At 44.8% G+C, this 20,806-nt stretch overlaps 1 protein-coding gene across 1 annotated transcript; it reads left to right on the top strand.

Moving 5' to 3' along the window:
• The first annotated feature begins 13,201 nt into the window (after positions 1 to 13,201).
• LOC124521725 (T-cell surface glycoprotein CD1a-like) lies at positions 13,202 to 16,694 on the top strand. Its single transcript, XM_047092801.1, has 6 exons — positions 13,202 to 13,311; positions 13,864 to 14,130; positions 14,813 to 15,091; positions 15,286 to 15,564; positions 15,893 to 15,983; positions 16,128 to 16,694. The coding sequence occupies exons 1-6, from the start codon at positions 13,251 to 13,253 to the stop codon at positions 16,171 to 16,173; spliced, it is 1,023 nt and encodes a 340-aa protein (XP_046948757.1). The 5' UTR covers positions 13,202 to 13,250; the 3' UTR covers positions 16,174 to 16,694.
• Positions 16,695 to 20,806: the final 4,112 nt, after the last annotated feature.

The following is a 20,806-nucleotide window of genomic DNA, read 5'->3' as shown; positions in this document are numbered from 1 at the left end:
TAACCGACTGAGCCACCCAGGCGCCCTGGGAAAGTTCCATTTTGGTGTGAATAATGGCTATAAAAGAAAAACCACAGAAGCAAATCCTTTACAGGTAAAATTCAACCTCTGAATTGCCAGTTAGCTTTTACCATGTACATATATTTCTTTCATATGAAAAAGAGTTGATCCAGTGAATATAAATATATTTATATTTAATAAAATATAAATAACATATAAATATAATATTTTGTTTAAACAAAATATAAATAAAATTGGGAAAAAAAAGAAATCATTTCATTGTGGTTTTAAAATAAGGGAATTAAACTGGCCTAATGGAATTTACTTGGTATACTTTTTCATAGATACTTTAATTTGGAAATTTAAGCAGAATGCCTCTCCAAAGCCAGAGAAATTAGGACTTTTAGATTACAAATGTGAAAAAGAGATCTCATTTAAGGCTAACTGTAACTGTGGGAAAAAATATGGGGGAAGTAGCCCACAGTTAGATAAAATCCTCTGCTTACGGCAAAGTCTTACTACAAAGCCCCCCACATCAATGTAGTTCACTTCCAAGGTACCAGGTCATGTTTGCCTTCTCTCCTTAAAGTGATGGTTCAGATAAGGATCCCAGCAGATGAACAGATGTCACTGCAGGTGACTGTCCACATCAGGCACTGAGGTTTTAATTCCGAACCGGTGAGTCTGAACAGCATAGAATTCTCGGTGGGGACTCTCTTTAGACACTATCGAAGCGTGGGAACTTGACGGTGGTGAATGTCTGTATTTCACCACTAGACGTCACTGGGAGTTAGTTACTGAACAGACCGGCGGTCTTGAAGTCTCCCTATGAAAGAATTCATTGACTTTGTGTATATATTATATCTTTTGTTTGTTTGCTTATACAAACTTGATGGTTTCAGGCACCTCCTGTGTCCTGCCTCACGCGTCCTGAGCCCAGCTGTTGCAAAGGCAGCTGGGTAGAGAATCTAGCTGCAGCCACTCTGCCTATCTCCTGCGTTTTTGTGCTAAGAATTTTCTCACGTTTCTCACGTTTTCTCCAGAGTTTCTCATTCTTTAGGTCAGGAAAGAGGTCCAAGAAGTTGCATTTCTTACAATTTCCAGATGATGCTGATTCTGTTGGTCTGGGGATCACACTGTGAAAACCACCGTAGTATTTTACTTTGAGAAGCTTAATTATTTTACCTTTTACATTTAGATCTACGATATACCTGGGCCTGATTTTTGTGCATGGTGTAAAATAGGAGTAGCATCTTATTTTTTTCAATGTTAGTCACTTGACTAATAATACTAGCGATATGCAATACCAATTACATTGTGTCCATATAGATGGATCTGTTTTTTTTTTACGAGTGACTTAATTAACATTAAAAAAATTTTTTTAACTTAATTTTTTATTTTTTAAAATTTACATCCAAATTAGTATATAGTGAAGCAATGATTTCAGTAGATTCCTTAATGCCCCTTCCCCATTTAGCCCATCCCCCCTCCCACAACCCCTCCAGCAACCCTCAGTTTGTTCTCCATATTTATGAGTCTGTTTTGTTTGGTCCCCCTCCCTGTTTTTATATTATTTTTGTTTCCCTTCCCTTATGTTCATCTGTTTTTGTTTCTTTTTTTTTAATGTTTATTCATTTTGAGAGAGAGGGAGAGGAAGAGAGAGAGAGAGAGAGAGAGAAACAGAGACAGAGTGTGAGTGGGGGAGGGGCAGAGAGACAGAAGGAGACAGAATCTGAAGCAGGCTCCAGGCTCTGAGCTGTCAGCACAGAGCCCAATGCAAGCCACGAACCATGAGATCATGACCTGAGCCGAAGTCGGACGCCCAACCGACTGAGCCATCCAGGCACCCTTATATGGATCTGTTCCTGAACTCGTTATTCTGGTTCTATCTTCTGGAAGTCTATCCCTGTGCCATTAATTATTTTAGATTTATAAGAAATCTTAATACTCATAAGAGTAACTCTTCACCTTCAAGTGCACCTCGTGGAAGAGGAGGAAAAATGAGTTTTTTTGGGGGGGCTCCATAAAGAAAAACCAAAATTACTTGTACATTTTAGAAAACAGATGTTGACTTAAACATACCTATCAGGGCAGTAGTTATTAATAAGAAAACAATACAGAGTTATAGGCTTTGGGGAGGTTAAAGGTTACTTTCATAAGCCAGAGCAATAGTCTCTGAAGTCTAGAAATCAACAACATCCCTGTTTAAAAAAACCACATTTGAAAGTGAAGAAGGTTTTGAAAAGTGAAAATATCCAGTGTTATGGGCTGAGCTGTGTCTCCCTGGAATTCATATGCTAAAGCCCTAACCCTTAGTATCTCAGAATGTTACTGTATTTGGAAATAGGCCTTTAAAGAGTAATTAAAATGAGGCCATAGGGTGGGCCCTAGTCCACTATGAGTGGTGTCCTTAAAAGAAGAGGAAATTTGGACCCAAAGAGACAGCAGGGATGCACAGAGGAAATATGAGGTGCAGATACAGAGGTAAGATGGCTGTCCACCTACAAGCCAAAGAGAGAGGCCTCAGAAGGAACCAAACCTGTTGACATCTTGGTCCCGGACTTCTGGTCTCTAGAACCAGTAGAAATCCATGTCTGAGCCACGCAGTCTGTGGTACTTTGTCATGGCTGCCCCAGCAGACCAATACAAAGTTTTCTTCTAGTGAATTGGGCAGTGGGCAAGATAGCAAAGTAAACAAGCATACAACAGTCCTTGCAGGATAATAAATGAACATTACATAGCATTTTCAGAACATATTACGGAAAAGCAAAACCTTCTTAAAATAGTTTTTGTAGAGGATGCTCTAAGTAGAACTTTGAGTAAACAACACACAGCAAAAGCGTATCCTTACCTACTTTCTATCTGATAACAAAGGTCCTGGCAAAATAAACCAGATCAAAAAACAAAAAAAAAAAAAGCAATCAGTACATCCCTAGTTGTTACTTACTCCATCCACTGAGCTTGTTGTTTTTAAATTCTTTTAAATGTTTATTTATTTTTGAGAGACAGAGCGAGACACAGCGTGAGTGGGGGAGGGCTAGAGAGAGGGAGACACAGAATCAGAAGCTGTAATGCCTGAAGTTCCGAAACCTCCCACAAAAGTCCACCAGAGTCGTAAGTCAAAGCCAAGCGGCAAGGGTCGTTTATTGCAGGTTCGAACCTGGACCTCTGCGCACTCGTTGCCGGTGACGCAAGAGGCCTCGATCAGGGTTGGTACAGCGTTTTTATAGACAGAGACAAATAGCACAGGGGAGGTTTCAAATTATGAGGGGCCTGATTAGTTGATTTTAAAGTAAGGACATTTGTTGTTCTCTGATTGGGCGTCCTTTGTCTGTCCTTTGGTGGGAAGGCTTTGTCTGTTACTTGTGGCGGGAGGAAAAAAGGGGGAAGGGGGAAGGGGGTAGGTGAGGAATGTGCTAAGCAAGCAGGTTTACAGAAGTGAGAAATGCCGGTTAGTTTATGTACAATCACTCATTCCATTACATATCAGTTTACAACCCATTCTACTACACAGCGGGTTACATTCAGGAAAGGCCTCACAATGCTCGTAGCAAACTGCAAGCAAAACAGACTTCTCAGCAATTGTATTTCTTATCAAAGATCCATAATAAGCAGAAAAGAGAACCTAGCTTTAAACTGAGGCAGGGCTGTCATTTGGATTGTTCCTTTCAAAGCAGGCTCCAGGGTCTGAGCTGTCAGCACAGAGCCGGACGTGGGGCTCGAACCACGAGCCGTGAGAACATGACCTGAGCTGAATTTGGATGCCTAACCGACTGAGCCACCCAGGCGCCCCCATCCACTGAGCTTTTAATTACAGTGGTTAGAATTTTTATTTCTAGAACCTTTAATTTGCTATTAAAAAATCTTTCTCATAGGTTTTGATAATGGCTTTTTCTTTTCTGGTATTATTTCTTTTTATATCTTTCAGCTTTTAAAATATAATTTCCCCTATGTGTGATTTCTTGAGGGATCTAACGTATTACTTATCTGTCTGCTACTTAACTTCGTGATGAATTATTTTTCTCCGTGTTCTTTAATTTTGGGTTGTGCCCTTATATTAGGAAAGGCTTTATGTGTGGGAATCCTTTGAAGCTTGTTGATGAGGGTGGCCCTTTTGAGATTAACTTTGTGTTAAAATTCACCAAGTGTCACAAGGAATCATCTGTTATTTTAATTTACTGCATTGTGTACTCCAGGGTCACACAAGTAGAATATTGTGAACTCCAATATCACACTCATGATTAGTAATTCTTACAATGAGAAACAAGCAAACAAAGAAGCCAACATTCAGGGAATACACAGATGGACAACTTCCTCTTCTGTACAATTGGGTGTGTTTTTCCTGGTCCCTCCTGTCACTGAGGGAGACAGCAGAAGCCTCCGTGGCAACTTTCACCTATTTGCCTGGTCTCAGGCCTTGTCACCTGATTCAAGCAAAGCGGCCAGAACAACTAACCTTCAGGCAACCCACACAGCATCTTATATGCTCATGTGCCATGTTGGTCTTGCCAGTTTCCCATTTCTTCTTGTTTTATTCTCTGGGTGTTTCCCTTATTTCATTATGAATGCAGCTCTGCATTAAAAAAGAACTAAAAGACTTTTAAAAATCTTGCATTTCTGAGGGTTTTTATTATATCCCCTTTGCAAGCTGTAGAGCATGCCTTCGTGCCAGAAATAGAATCCATAACCGTTCGGTATATGTGCACACAGGAATCCAAGGGTCATATGAGAAAACAATGCCTTAGGTGTGAAAGTGGAAGGAAGGACTGAAGTTGGATTGAATGGGTGGGGAGTAGGAGGACAGGGAGGGGAGGTGCAGGGAGCTGAGATGAAGGTGAGGTGAACCATGGCTACCAAGCGGGGAGGAGCAGAACACATGGATGGAAGGAGACAGGAGCACAGGAAGACACAGGAAGACAGGAACACAGGAAGAATTTCAGATCCCAAAGTGCTGTTAGAAAATATTCAGTTCTTTCAGCACAGCCATGTTGCCGATGAGGAAACGGAGGCCAGATACTGATATGATTTCACCAACTCACTGCATCCAGTGGGTGTCCCAGCCTGGAATTATCTTGATGCTCAGTCCAAAGCTCTCTTAGTACAAGAGATTTGGTGTGAAAGGCGAGAAGCACACAGAGTAGATGCAGGAAATGTTGCTGGAGGTCAGCCAGACAGAAGAGAAACAGGAGGCAGAGTGTGGTGGAGGAATGAGAAGCTCAGTAAAAGGCATGTGGTCATCAGGGACAGTGGATTTCTACCGCAGGGAAGCTGAGGTTTCTGTGGGGGAGGGCACATTAGATGAGTGTGTGGGGCTGTGTGGGGACAGCGCTCACATCTGGGTCATGTGGAGGGAGAAATTCAAGAGCTGTGATGGTATTTGGGGGGCACCCAGCAAAGGCTGTTATAGAAAAACGAGGGTGCTCAAGGCCTGAACACCAATGAGCCACAAGGAGGGCCTCAGGGAGGTCTGGGGACATGGAAGATGCCCTGCTCCCTGAGGGTGGGCACCCTGCTAGCTGAGCTCCAAACACCTCCCCTGTTTCTCCTTTGGGGCTCCTGTGTCCAGGGAGCACACGATTGTCAGTGACCCGACAGCCACTCCTTCTTGTCCCCAGTTTGCTGTCTCTCTTGAGAAGCCCCCCTCCTTTCTCCTCCTTCAGAACTTGTCTTCTGTCCACTGAAGGTGAGCATTCGTGCAGAAGTGGAGCTGGCTAGTGTTGGGGAGGAAGAATTCCCTCTGCCCTTCAAGATTCTTCTAGCTGGACTAAACTGTCTCATTTAACAGGAGACAGATTAACAGGAGAAAATCAAATTTAGTTTTGTATATACAGGGGTTCCACACAGACATAGGATTTCAAAGACAGTGAGGCAACATGAAGTTTATGTGAGCTCAGGAAAGGGGTAGAGGTCTGAGGATACAAAGGGGAGGAAGACCGTTGGTGAGAAGGTGAGAGGAGAGCTTTGGAGAACAAAGGTGCCCTATTATGCAGATGTAGATAAGTTTCTTAGGTAAAGAGGAATCTCTCTTAATAGTTCTCTTCCTGGTACAGTCTCTTTTTTCCAATGTAAATTTAGACAGTTCAAGGGGAGGCAAGAACTTTTCCTGGATCTGCTGGGTTTTGATTACTTTTAACTCACAGTGATATTCATGCCAAAGTGGCCCATCTTGGGCGTGGCCTGCCATCGATCCCTATGCTGAGAAAGTCACAGATCCTCATTGGAACCATGACTCATGTGCCAGCTGTTTCCTGCACCCCTGATTGTGTCTCACCTCTGCCCACAGGAGCTGAGCTGAAGATTGAGTGGCTCTGCTCCACTTCAACTTCCAACCATCTTCTGTTCCCTTCTCCTCCTCCACATTCTCTTCCTCTTCCTTCTATTACCCAGAACTGTACTTGCCTGTTGGTGGGTGTTGAGCCAAAAGACACAATTGAGCCAAAGAATAGGACAAGGAAGGGTTTTACTTGCGACAAGTAAGGAGAACGCCGGGGAGATTTCCCAAAGCAGTGCTTCCCCGAACAACAAAATTGAGGAAGTTCTAAATGAGGGTGATGCACATATTCTCATGAAGGGGGTTGTGCAATGGGGAATTCAGCATGGTACTGGGGCAAAAGTCATCTGAAGGTGACAGAGTTCAGGTCAGTCATGAGGCCAGCAGGAGTGGGCATTACCGATTCCCTGGCTCCAGTAGCTTCCAGCATCTGGGTGCTCTGAGGAGTTCACATCCTATGAAGATAACTCAAGAGCGTGTGTCAGGTCAGTCTTGACTTTTGAAGGTCTGGGAAATTTACCACTGATTTCTTGTGATAGGATTAGGCTATCTCCTGGCCTGATAGTGGCTGTTCTTGCCTTCTTTTACAGGATGGCTGGGGGCCTAAAATGACTTTTCTTGTGTCAGGAAAGCTATGTTTTGTCTTTTTGCCCACAGGGACCCCTAAATCTTTTTGCTGACAGTCTGTCTTCTGGCCCCCTTCTCCTTCTGCATCTGTTATGACCATTGGTGTCTCTGCCCAGGTCCCAACACTTTGGTCCCAAAATGACATTCCTCATTTCCTTATCATTCTTTGTTCTCCTTCCTGCCCAAACCCACGCCAGACCCCAGCCCCTCCACTCTCCCCACACTACACTCATGGCTGTAAATTTTTGGAGGCTTATAATTTACAGGGTCCATTGCAAAAGGCAAATGGGAGGCCTCCTACTTAAACAGCAGGAAGAAAAGTGCTTTCCAAGGCCTTAAAATAGAAAACTTCTCCTTTCTTTGAAGTCTTTATCACTCAACCTGTCACGGAGTTTCTTGTCACCGTTGTGGTTTTTTATTGTTGTTGAATGTGCTAACTGTTGCTCTCCCGTGGGCACAGGGACTCAGAGGGCAAGTGTGGACTGTTTTAGGGGCCTGGGGGCACCACCCCCTCGTTCTTATTTGCATGTGTTTAATAATTTTTGATCAAAATGCAGACATGTCAGTAGGCTAAGACACTGAGGTAATTAGGATATATATTTTTTGGAATGGAAATGTGTGTGCCTGTTCTTTTGTTCATTGTGGTGGAGGGGGTTCAGTCTGTCTCATCTAGGGGCCTGGGTTTGTGTCTGCTGTTGCTTTCACAGCCCTCTCCCCTCTCTCCTTTCTTTCTTTGTAGATAGGGGTGTTGGCCTGAGGGCTTTGTTCCTATTCACTGTGAGTATTCTCTTTGGGATATGCTTCAGGATGATTTATCTTTATAGGAGCCAAGAGGAGGCCTTCCCCAGATGGGCTACTTTGCCCCTAGCATTATTTTGAGTTAAAAGCAGCCAAAACCCAGCAAATTCCAGAAAAGGTCTTTACCTCTCCCTCACCTGCCTGCCTGTAGCAGGAAGAGAGCTATTAAGAGAGATTCCTCTTTTCCTAAGAAACGTATCTGCATAATAGGGCACCTATTTGTTTTCCAAACCTCTCCTCTCACCGTCCTGCCAGTGGTCTTCCTTTCCTTTGTATCTTCAGGTTCCTACACCTCCTGAACTCACATATGCTTCGTGTCACCACACTGTCTTTAGAATTCCGTGTCAGTGTGGATTCCCCATACATTTGCAATTAAATTTGATTTTCTCCTCTTAATCTACCCCGTGTCAACCTGAGTTTTAGTGCAGCTAGAAGGAACTTGAAGGGCAAAGGAAATTCTTTCTCTCTGATATCTTCATCCTCTTGTCCCCCCACCAGCAGGAGCTGCCTTTGGTTCCCTGCTGGCTGGCCTGCTTGGGACAGAGAAGGGGACACTACCTCTGCTTTGGCCCAGTCTTCTCCTCAGGCAGGTGCTTTGTGTTTCAGTTTGGGGACTGGGCCTTTGAGTGTTCCTGATTTTGCCTCAACTGGTGGAGCCTCTTAGTCTGGGACAAGGTGTGTTCCTGTCCCTTCCCCCACTGGCTCTTCCTCCAGCTGCAGAGTGGCTCACTGTGCCCTGAAGTAGTGGGGCTCTCTGCCCTTCCCACACCAGGTTAAAGCTCCTTTCTGACCTTCTCATGCTGCCGCTGTTGTCAGGCCTCAAGCTTGTGCCAGAGGAAGGCAGTTCCTTGATCTGTATCCTGGACTCCAGCCTGTCAGGAGCGCTGGGAATTTGACGGACAAAAGCCTAGAGATACAGTGAATTTCCCAAGTCTGTGACTCTCAGGGCCTCCCAGTACTCAACGAGCCTTCAGTCATTTGTTAACAGTTGGAGCTGAATTATTCTTTCTGGCTTATGGAGCCTCTGGCACCTGTCTTTAGTAAGCGAGGGTTTACATACTCTATTTTCTTGGATGAGTCTGTATTTCCCTAGATATGGGGCTAACCAGTTGATCTGATCCTTTAGCTCTGATGGATTCAGGAGAAGTGATCTTGATCATCCAGCTTTTCAAAATCTCAAGTATGGGAGTGAGCTCTTTCTAATTTTCTATGTTCTTGTCAGAACTTTCCAAAAAAGATGATCTTTCTCTCATTAGCCTGAGATTATTTCTCTTTACTGGTCAACCAAGAAATAACAAGACAAGCCCAAACGCATTATCCAGATGATATAAAGCACAAACAAATACTTACGAGTCTTTAAACACTTAAGAACACCCTGGAAGTAGAAGGTCAGCATGTCCCAGAAGGCCAGCTCATTCAAGCAGGAAGAGTAAGAAGGGAATCTGGATACATGATTCCAGAACAGTCTATTAACTCCATGTGCTACAAATTCTCATGGTTTTGTTATGCCCAGAATTCGTGATCCCCAAAGACCACCAGGGAGCTGAGTCTGATGCAAAAGCAAAGAGCCTTTATATATATTTATATATTTATAAAACAAAGGTTTTATAGGGGTCTAGGGGCAGTTGGTGAGTAACGGCTGCGGCCTCAGCCGATTGGCTGGGGAAGGGTTGTGGCCTTGGCCGATTGGCTGGGGAAGGGTCGGGGTCCCCTTAGGCAGGTCGCGGGGTGTGTTTTGATCGGGAAGTTTGAATGGGTAAGCGGGAGGTTACTCAAGGGGAGGAGGTGTGGTCAAGGTGGAGGACACAGAACAAGATGGAGTTGGCCGGTGCAGGCCCTCCCTTTCAGTTTCATATTACAAATAATGGGAGACTTGCTTTAGGATCCTGTGTGAACTTCATGATTATTAACATAAACTTGTATCCTACAGAAAACTGTGTAATCTTCTCATTTTATCAAGTAGGATTACAACTACTACTTTTTGATACTTAATACACTTTATGTCACAGAAATAATCCATAACCTTTAAGAATAATTTGATGTCTGAATTGAATTATTCAATCATTCAGAAATAATCATCGAGTGCCTACCACTTGCCAGGTCCTGTTGGATTTGGGATCCAGTTCCAGTGGGCATAGAAACACCTGAGCCAACCACTGAGTCAAGATTCTGAGAGGGCAAACACCAGGAAGGGTCACCGCTTGAGTAAATACTGTTTCAAGCAGGCTTGTTTTAGTCTAGAGTCTGCACATTAAAAGAAGACAGCACACCAAAATATATAGTTCATGACTGATGTGTTCTTCTTCCCAAGTAGACTAAAAGCTCTTTGAATAAAGCAATTGCATTGTGAACACTGTATTGTCATGCATGGAGCAAGGTGCTTGGTTCCAGGTTGGTGCTAAGTGACTGTTTGGTGAGTGAATATATATTACTGCAAGACACACAGAGGGGGTATTCTTCAAATATTTCAATGTTCTGTGGTGTCTCTGATGGCAACTGATTCTCCCCTAAAAATAATGGTGAACTGGTTGTTGCTGATACGGTTATACAGGCAATCATGGGGAAATCCTGAAAAGAAAATAGAGCAAGTGTTTAAAAAAAAAACAACAAGGGCTCACTGTTATTCAACATATATTGGAAGTCCTAGCCTCAACAATCAGCAACACAAAGGAATAAAAGGCATCCAAATCAGCAAGGAGAAAGTCAAACGTTCACTCTTCACATGATACTCTATATGGAAAACCCAAAAGATTCCACCAAAAACTGCTAGAACTGATCCATGAATTCAGCAAAGTCTCAGGATACAAAAATCAATGCTCAGAAATTGGTTGCATTCCTATATACCAATAATGAAGCAACAGAAAGAGAAATGAAGGAATCGATCCCATTTACAATTGCACCAAAAACCATAAAATACCTAAGAATAAACCTAACCAAAGAGGTGAAAAATCTGTACACTGAAAACTATAGAAAGCTTATGAAGGAAATTGAAGAAGACACAGAAAAAATGAAAAAATATTCCATGCTCATGGATTGGAAGAACAAATATTGTTAAAATGTGGATACTACCCAAACAATCTACATATTTAATGCAAACCCTATCAAAATAACATCAGCATTCTTCACAGAGCTAGAACAAACAATTCTAAAATTTGTATGAAACCAGAAAAGACCCCGAATAGCCAAAGCAATCTTGAAAAAGAAAACCAAAGATGGAGGCATCACAATCCTGGACTTCAAGCTTCAATATTACAAAGCTATAATCATCAAGACAGCATGGTACTGGCACAAGAAAGGACACTCAGAGCAATGGAACAGAACAGAGAACCCAGAAATGGACCCACAAACATACAGCCAACTAATCTTTGACAAAGCAGGAAAGAATATCCAATGGAATAAAGACAGTCTCTTCAGCAAATGGTGCTGGGAATACTGGACAGAGACCTGCAGAAAAATGAACCTGGACCACTCTTACACCATACACAAAAACAAACCCAAAATTGATGAAAGAGCTAAACGTAAGACAGGAAACCATCAAAATCCTAAGGAGAAAACAGGCAGCAACCTCTTTGACCTCGGCTACAGCAACTTCTTACTCAACATGTCTATGAAGGCAATGGAAACAAATCAAAAAATGAACTATGGGACCTCATCAAAATAAAAAGCTTCTCTATAGTGAAGGAAACAATCATCAAAACTAAAAGGCAACCGATGGAATGGGAGAAGGTACTTGTGAATGACATATCAGATAAAGGGTTAGGATCCAAAATCTATAAAGAACTTCTCAAACTCAACACCCAAAAAACAATCCAGTGAAGAAATGGACAATAGACATGAATAGACACTTCTCCAAGGAAGACATCCAGATGGCCAACCTATACATGAAAAAATGCTCAACATCACTCATCATCAGGGAAATATAAATCAAAACCACAATGAGATACCACCTCACACATGTCAGAATGGCTAAAATTGACAACTCAGGCAACAACAGTTGTTGGTGAGGATGTGGAGAAAGAGGATCTTTTCTGCATTGTTGGTGAGAATGCAGGCTGGTGCAGCCACTCTGGCAAACAGTATGGAGGTTCCTCAGAAAACTAAAAATAGAACTACCCTACGACCCAGCAATGGCACTACTAGGTATTTATCCAAGGGATACAGGTGTGCTGTTTCAAAGGGGCACATGCACCCTAATGTTTATAGCAGCATTATCAGCAATAGCCAAAGTATGGAAAGAGCCCAAATGTCCATCGATGGGTGAATGGATAAAGAAGATGTGAGATACACACACACACACACACACACACACACACACACACACACACACACTGGAGTATTACTTAGCAATCAAAAAGAATGAAATCTTGCCATTTGCAACTATGTGGATGGAACTAGAGGGTATTAGGCTAAGCAAAATTAGTCAGAGAAAGACAAATATCATATGACTTCACTCATATGAGGACTTTAAGATACAAAATAGATGGACATAAGGGAAGGGAAGCAAAAATAACATAAAAACAAGGAGGGGGACAAAACATAAGAGACTCTTAAATATGGAGAACAAACTGAGGATTTCTGGAAGGGTTGTGAGTGGGGAGATGGGCTAAATGGGTAAGGTATATTAAGGAAGACACTTGTTGGGATGAGCACTGGGTGTTATATGTAGGGGATGAATCACTGGATTCTACTCCTGAAATCATTATTGCATGATATGCTAACTAACTTGGATGCAAATTAAGAAAGAAAGAAAGAAAGAAAGAAAGAAAGAAGGAAGGAAGGGAGGGAGGAAAGAAAGGACCATGGGCTCAAAATGACGGTTTGGGCCAGGCCAACTCCCCAAACCTTGTTTAATACTTAACCTAAGTGCAGTTCCAGTCTCCCCCAGAAATGTAAGTCTTCACGCATCAGTGAGGAATTTACAAATGAGGTCCTCTGTCACATGAGCCCTCTCCCTCCCCCAAGGAGGGGAAGTCATCTGCATGATCAGACCCCCTCTTCTTCCCAATTACTGGAGGGTGACCTTTAAATTTATCTGGTTGATTTTATTTTTTTAAGACAAGCAGTGACACATCAGAGATGTGAACGGGCTGGGGTGAGGGTGAGACATGAAGGAATTTCTTGGGCAGTGTCCCAAGGACTGGAGAGACAGGGTGACAGCAGGGTCCAGGGTTGGGTGCTGGGGAGCCGTGTGTCTTCATGGGTTACCGTCTGGATGAGGAGAAAAGGCATGAGAGGTAGGGTCCCTTTTCCATGCCACACGAGACTTGTTCCCCAGCCTGAACAGGGCCTGAATCAGGGCCTCAGGGAGCACGACGGAGGCTGGTGACAGGGAGAAGCTGGAAGCCGAGAGGAGGGTCAGACCCGGAGGGGAAGTGAGAGTCTGAGTAGGTGTCCAGGGTTGAGGGCGGAGCCCATTTGCATTGTCGCGGAGACTCAGGGCAGGCGTGTGTGTTGAGAAGGAAGTCAGAAGAGAGGAGCTGCGTGTGGGGAGGTTTGTGAGAACAGACGCCAAAGACCCACTTTCTGAGAGAAAGAAAGAACATCTGCACATAAGATGCTGTTGTTGCAACTGGTGTTGCTCACGGTTCTTGTCCCAGGCGGTGACAGTGACGATGGTGAGGATGTGGCCCTGCCTGGTCAGTGCAAGAGTGTTTGTCTACATTTGTGTGATATGTGTCATGTGTGCACATATATTGTTGTGTACATGTGTGCATGTGTGTATATGTGTATGAGTATGTGTGTATAGGTGCCTGTGTGTGTATCTCTGTGTGTTTCTGCCATGTGTGCACGTGTGTGGGTGGGTGTCTGTATGTCTGTGTTTGCGTCTGTGTCTATGTGCGTGCATATCACGTGTAACTCTGAGTGTGTGTGTATGTGTGTGCATTGGTGTCTGTGTGCGTGTGCACACATGGTGTGGGTTCCCCAGCACATCCCTGGGGAGTGAGGCATGTCCACCTGGTTCCTCCCTGAGCCTCCCTGACCCCAGGGCCTTGTGCTCTTCTGAATGATAGGTGCCAAGCTCGGGGCTCTGGGGCAGCACGTGTCTCCAGAGGGAACAATGGCTCCCTGTCCTCCAGATTTTGGTGCCCCTCCCTGGCCCCTTTTGCTGATTCTCTCTCCTTCCCTCTGCCCTCCTCTTCCTCAGTCTATCTGTTCTTCTGGCACAGACTTCCAGGAGCCAAAAACTTTTCGAATCATCCTGACCGCATCTTTTTACAACCGTGCCCGGACACAAAATCAGGGTTCAGCTTGGCTGGGACAGCTGCAGACTCATGGCTGGGACAGCAAGACCGGAGCTTTCATTTTCCTGCGGCCTTGGTCCAGGGGCAACTTCAGCAAAGAGAGGCTCATTGAACTGGAAAAGTTATTCCATTCATACTCCATTAGATTTCTTCAGGTATTTCAGGACCATGTCAGTCAATGGCAGCTTGAATGTGAGCTCAGGTCCCTCAGGGCAGGTGGGATGGAGGTGGTCGGTGTGTGTGTAACCTTGAGTTCCTTCTTCCTCCTGGGTAGACCCTCCATTGGCTACTGAACCTCTCGACTCCCCATTGTAAAACTGAATCACACCCCTCTGTTCATGGGGCAGAAGCCAGACCCTGATTCTCGAAAAGCTTTATGTCTTCTGCTCCTTCCCCTCCTCTCATTGACCTCAGGCTGTGCTCTGAGGCCTCCAGTAATGTCTGCAGTGACCACCCCATTCCCTGGCCTGCAGCCAGACATCCTCCACTCCCTTACTCTGTGACTGATACTTGAAATGTGCTTTTTTCTCCATTCAATCCCCTCAGTGACCTCTGTCTGTGTGTTTCAGTACCCCCTGCCCTTTCACCCCAGACGGTTTTATCCCAGCTCTTCTGAGGAAGAGCTACCCCCTCCCTGTCCTCTGCCCACATCTTCCCATCTCTCTTCCAACATTTGTTCCTTCCTCATTCACCTTTTCCTCTGTCTCCAGCGACCACCATTTCCCCTCTCTCTAAGCCTTCACTCAAACCAAACTCTGCCGTTCCTTCTAATACCCTCAGTTTCTCTTTCTGCTTCCACTGTCCCTGGCTTCCATTTACCACATCTCATCTCTTTCCCTCCCCCTTTTTTGTATCTCATACCCCCTTTTCCCAGATCCCTTTCAGGTCCAGCTGGAAGGAGGCTGTGAGCTGCACCTTGGAGAAGCATCAGTAGGATTTGTGAGGGTTGCATATCAAGGATCAGATCTCATGAACTTCCAGAACACGTCATGGTGGCCATCTCCAAAGGGAGGAAGGAGGGCTCAGCAGGTCTGCACAGTCTTCAATCAGTACCATGTGGCCAATGTAAGAACACAGGCACAAATCAATGACATCTGCCCCCATTTCCTCTTGGGTCTTCTTGACGCAGGAAAGACAGATCTGCAGCGACAAGGTCAGTCCTGCTCCCTCTCTCCAACCATTCTCTCTGCACTCAGAAATTTGCCACATTTCCTCAAATTCAGGGTGAGAAGGTGCCAAGGAGAGGGGATGATGCTGACAGGTTTCTAGAGGTGGAGTGATGTATGTATTTCAACTGACGTGAAGATCTTCCCTCTCAGTCTGAGAATTCCTGTCCTGTCTCTGCAGTGAGGCCCGAGGCCTGGCTGTCCACTGGCCCAAGTCCTGGTCCTGGCCATCTGCTCCTTGTGTGCCACGTCTCTGGCCTCTACCCAAAGCCAGTGTGGGTGATGTGGATGCGGGGTGACCAGGAGCAACAGGGCACCCGACGAGGTGACGTTTTGCCCAATTCTGACGGGACATGGTATCTTCAGACGTCCTTGGATGTGGAAGCCAGAGAGGCAGCCGGCCTGTCTTGCCGAGTGAGACACAGCAGTCTAGGAGGCCAGGATATTGTCCTCTACTGGGGTGAGAAAAGGGCTGGTGCCCAGCTGGGAAAGGGTGGTCCTCCAGCAGTGCAGGAGAGACAGATACAAAGTTGGGATTCTAGGGACTCCAGATCATAAAGGACTAAAATTTAGTGACCTAAGAAATGGAGAGCTGGGTGTGAGGGTCCTGTAGATGTAGCAGGAAGCAGAGGGTTGGTTGAAGGGTCCATCTGTGAGCAGGGATGGGAGAGGAGAAAGAGGAAGGGTGGTTGGTGAGGCAGAGGCTGACGGGAGCAAAAGGGAGCAGGAAGGTGCAGGTCAACCCGGGGTGGATGGGAAATGACACCCCCTGCACACTAAACCCACAGAGCAGCACCGCCCGGTGGGCTTGGTCTTCCTGGTGGTGGTCGTGCCCCTGGTGCTTCTGGCAGGTCTTGCGTTCTGGCTCTGGAAGCGCTGGTAAGTCTGGAACCACCTTCCTGCTCTTTCCCAACTGTGTCCCCACCTTCCTGTCTGTCCTCAGCCCTCCTCCAAATCCATGCCCCTTCCCCTGGAGTCCTCACCTCCACCTGCTGCAGAGCATTTCCAATCTGTTCCTCCCAGGAAATCACACTGGAGACATCAGTGCACTGGCCTTCCTTTGGAGTAAGATCCCTGTAGCCCCGGTTCCAGCACTTACCTAAACCCAGCTCAGTGGTGATGGATTTGCAAGTCTCTGTGTGCAACTTTTGTCTTTCCTTTCTGCTCAATGATCAGTTGTCAATATCAGCTGAGTGTCATTTAGTGGGATGTGTTGTTCTCACCTCTTTCTGGGACTTAAATTTCAAAATTCTCTCAAAGTAAAATGAAGTCTGAGTACCTCCCTGGGTCACAGGCAACAGATGTCATTTCCTCCTGGGAGCCCTCCCCGATTCACAAGTGGAAGGAGTCTGTGCTTTGTGAGAGTTTCACACCACCTTTAGTTTCTTTTTTGGAAATGTATGCCTCCCTTCCCATCCTTTGTGACCATGCAGTTAGGTCCATTTTCCCTTCTAATTCATAGATATTTTGTGGGCAAAGTCCATGTCTTTTTAATATTTGTATCCTTGGCAAAGAGTCTCACCTGCATGGAATATGTCCTCAACAAATACCTGTGTTGAATTTATGCCAATTTTATACTTTTTTCTTTTTCTCGTGATTCCTGTCATGTTTGTGGTAGTTGAGATGTTTGATGCTCTTTTTGTGAAAGGTCTTCTCATTTTTCCTCAAGACTTGATACCTTCATGGTTCCTTGGTAACATCTCTGAACCCCTGAGGAGAACATAGTTTTGTCTGTGGATATTTCTATTATTTAAACCAGACACCTGTTGGAGTGGACCTATTGTGGATGAAAGGAGGAGGGCAGATGCAGGTCCTGGGTGTTTGAGGCCCTCAGGACAGCAGCAGAGACGTCACCTTGGGGTTTGTTGGCAATATAGGGGCTTGGGGCTCACTGCATCACAATTTTCTTTTTAAGAAAATCAGCAGGGGATTTACAGGTGCATAAAATACGATGCCCGAGAGGTAGCGCTGTGAGTGTGTCCTTGGAGGGAAACGAGTGGGTCCAGAAAAGAGAACAAGAGTGTTGTGCTCAGGAAAGAATGGGGGTCTGGCAGGGAGAGGGCATACAGAGCATTCTCACATTCGTGGCTGCTGTGTTACAGTCGCTGAGGGCACGGAGTCAGCCACATGAGCTGTTATTCCTGGGGGAAATACAGGGTTACAGATCTTGGAGCTTTTGCCCCTTGATGAATACACAGCCTTGTTTCATGTGTGTTTTTGTTTAAAGACAGTATATATATATATATATATATATATATATATATATATATATATGCTTTATTTACCTATACTGAAATGCCAGCTCAGAAGTGTTTCACATTTCCAGCCTTGGGTACTGTGGTCACCAGTGTCTTTGGCTTTCAGTCTCACAGCTCTGCTGCCCATGATGCTCTTAGAAACAAGCAAGAAATGGTCACCATCTCATGAATCCATGAATATAGTTCCTTTACTGTTATGTCATCATCGTGTCCTAAATATGACTTTAGCACTTTCTGGAGTGGCTCCACATGGACGTCACAAATTTCCTGTTCATTTTCCTGGATTTTTGCATTGTTGATTCATTGCCACTGACCTCATGGCCCACAACTCTGCCTTGTGAGCCTGAGTGAGCCTTACCCACACAGGTGTTTTTGTCTGTGAGGCACATCCCGCCTTCTGTGCTTAGGACCATCCATGCTCCTTGTAGCTTTGGGATTCAGGGTCATTTTAAATACAAAATCACCAAGAAAGAGCATGTAAGTGAGGAAAGTGTGGCACCAAATGGATCATGAATAGGGCACGTGTTTGCAGTGTGGGAATTCACACAGGAAGGCAGAGCGGTACCTGGTTCATCCTCACCGGGGAACATGTGGGGTGTGTGACACATGTCGGCCACTCTATGTGTCCATGAACATCAATGAGCACATGTGTCTGGGGTTACAAATCAATGCCAGTAGGAAGACCAGTCTGCACAGACAGACTCCGTGAATAATGAACATGGACTCTTTGTGACTTATGACCCCAAAGGCAGTGGAAACATCCATGGACAGACTTCAGTTACTGTAGATTTTGTTAATTTACTCAATAAACATTTCTCAAGCCCTGACCATGCAGCAGGGACATTTGGAGTATAAGGTAGTGGGGAGGAAAAGGTCATTATAGTCTTTGGGGTTTGAAAATTTTGCTCTCTTGATTTTTTGAGATTTTAATTGTTGTTTCTAAATAGTTTCTTAGTACAGGAATTTTCTGGGTTTAATTAGGGGAAAGGGACATAGCTGCAATTTGTTCAGGGTCTGAGAGGAGAGGCTCAGGGCAGAAGAACATTCAGAGGGACCCAAGTGCAGGCTCCCACTGTTGCACACGTGGACATTTCTGGAATAATAATGTTAAGATGGGAGAGGTGGCAAAGGTGAAAAACATCGGTAGGGAGAGAGAAAATCATGGGACTTCTCCAAACTTCTCTTCTAGATTGGACGGTTGGCCTACTTCTCTAGGGTCCAGTCTACTTTGTCACCCTCGCATGGCCACCTTGTGGCTTTTGGTTGGTTGACTCCACTCTCATGTGTAGCCCTGGACTCTTATCAGCCCGAGTCCATCAGGAGAAAGCATCCTTGACACTGTGACGGGATGAAAGATGGACATGTAACTTCCAGTTTGGCCAATCATCAGACAGAAGCCATTTATCCTTGCCCAGAGTGATGGGCACTGGCTCCAGGTGGCTCAGGTTACACGTGTTCTGATTCTTGTGGTCAATGGCAGGCAATGAGATGGTCTCTCTTGTCCTGGATAAGAAGGTTGGGGTATGAAGTGTGAAACTAGGATCCATTTTTCAGCATACGAGAAGCAAGGCTGAGGATAACACCTTCATGCAAGAAGGCAGAGAAATTGTATACATGAAGTTTTCCTGGAAAGTAGGATCTAAAGTGTTCTCAACACAAGAATGAAAAAGAAAAGAATAGAAAGAGCTGGGGCGCCTGGGTGGCGCAGTCGGTTAAGCGTCCGACTTCAGCCAGGTCACGATCTCGCGGTCCGTGAGTTCGAGCCCCGCGTCGGGCTCTGGGCTGATGGCTCAGAGCCTGGAGCCTGTTTCCGATTCTGTGTCTCCCTCTCTCTCTGCCCCTCCCCCGTTCATGCTCTGCCTCTCTCTGTCCCAAAAATAAATAAATGTTGAAAAAAAAAAATTTAAAAAAAAAAAAAAAAAGAAAGAGCAGAGGATCCAGACGTGAGGTGGTGGCTGTGCTAACTAGTGGGATTGTGGGCCTCATGTCACCATGAACACACACACCGAACATCAAATGGTACTTCATTTTATGTTTTTAAAAGAAACGGAGCGGGGCGCCTGGGTGGCTCAGTCACTTGCATATTGGACTTTGGCTCAGGTCATGATCTCATGGTTTGTGGGTTTGAACCCTGCATTGGACTCTGTGCTGACCTCACTCATCGCCTGGAGCCTGCTTCATATTCTGTGTCTCCCTCTCTCTCTGGCCCTCTTCCTCTCATGTTCTGTCCCTCTCTCTCAAAAATAATAAACATTAAAAAAAACCCCAGAATATATTGGACAACAATTAAAAGTATTTAAACATGGATCAATTTAAATAAAATATTAATTTTCATAATCTGTTTCAATTCATGTGTTCTTGATCAATTCTGCATTTTCCTTCCAAAATGCTGCATGCGCCACATGAGCCCAAGGCGGCCCCAGAATGGCTCTCTAACAACACAGGGACCAAACCGTGCCCACAACAGGCAAGGACAGCCATTGCAGATGACTGACTGAAGGACAAATAGATCATCCACCACAGCAGGGCACACGCACACACACGAGAGAGACACCCCTGAAGTACCAGGTCCTGGTGAACAGGGTCACTACGCTGCGGGTCACGACAGGAACTTTTCTTCATAAGGCAACTCCTTTCAGGAGCAGGAGACATAGTTAACTTTCCTATCACACAGAGACAGACCCAGGGACTTGGAGAAAATGAGGGGACAGAGGTATATGTCCCCAAATGAAAGAACAGTACAACATAACAGCAAAAGCGGTAAGTGAAAAGGAGAGAAATGATATGCCTGATAGAGATTTTATTTCTTTATTTTTTTCTCCAAATTTTTATTTAAATTGTAGGTAGTTAACATATGGTGTCACATTGGTTTCAGTAGTAGAATTTAGTGATGCATCCTTATACACAATACCCAGTGCTCATCACAACAAGTGCCCTCCTTAATACTCATCACCCATTTAGCCCATCCCCCCATCCACCGCCCTCCACCATCCCTCAGTTTGTTCTCTTGTTAAGAGGCTCTTACGGTTTGCCTCCTTCTCTCTCTCCTTTGTCTCCCTCCCATAAGTTATTGTGTTTTGTTTCCTACATTCCACATATGAGTGAAATCAGATGGTATTTGTCTTTCTCTGCCTGACTTATTCGCTTAGCATAATATGCCCTAGCTCCACCCATGTCACTGTAAATGGCAAAATTTCATTCTTTTTGATGGCTGAGCAATACTCCATCACACACACACACACACACACACACACACACACCACGTCTTCTTTATCCATTCATCAGTCAATGGACATTTGGGCTCTTTCCTCAGTTTGGCTATTGTTGAAAATGCTGCTATAAATATCGGGGTGCATGTACCCCTTTGAATCTGTATTTTTGTATCCTTTGGGTAAATACCTAGTTGCACAATTGCTGGATCATAGCGTAGTTCCATTGTTAACT

The sequence above is a fragment of the Lynx rufus genome, unplaced genomic scaffold, assembly GCF_022079265.1.
Source record: "Lynx rufus isolate CCGP_SWC_20201006 ecotype Redwood Valley unplaced genomic scaffold, mLynRuf1.p SCAF_31, whole genome shotgun sequence".
NCBI lineage: Eukaryota > Metazoa > Chordata > Mammalia > Carnivora > Felidae > Lynx > Lynx rufus.
This window is presented reverse-complemented; position numbering and strand designations above follow the sequence as displayed.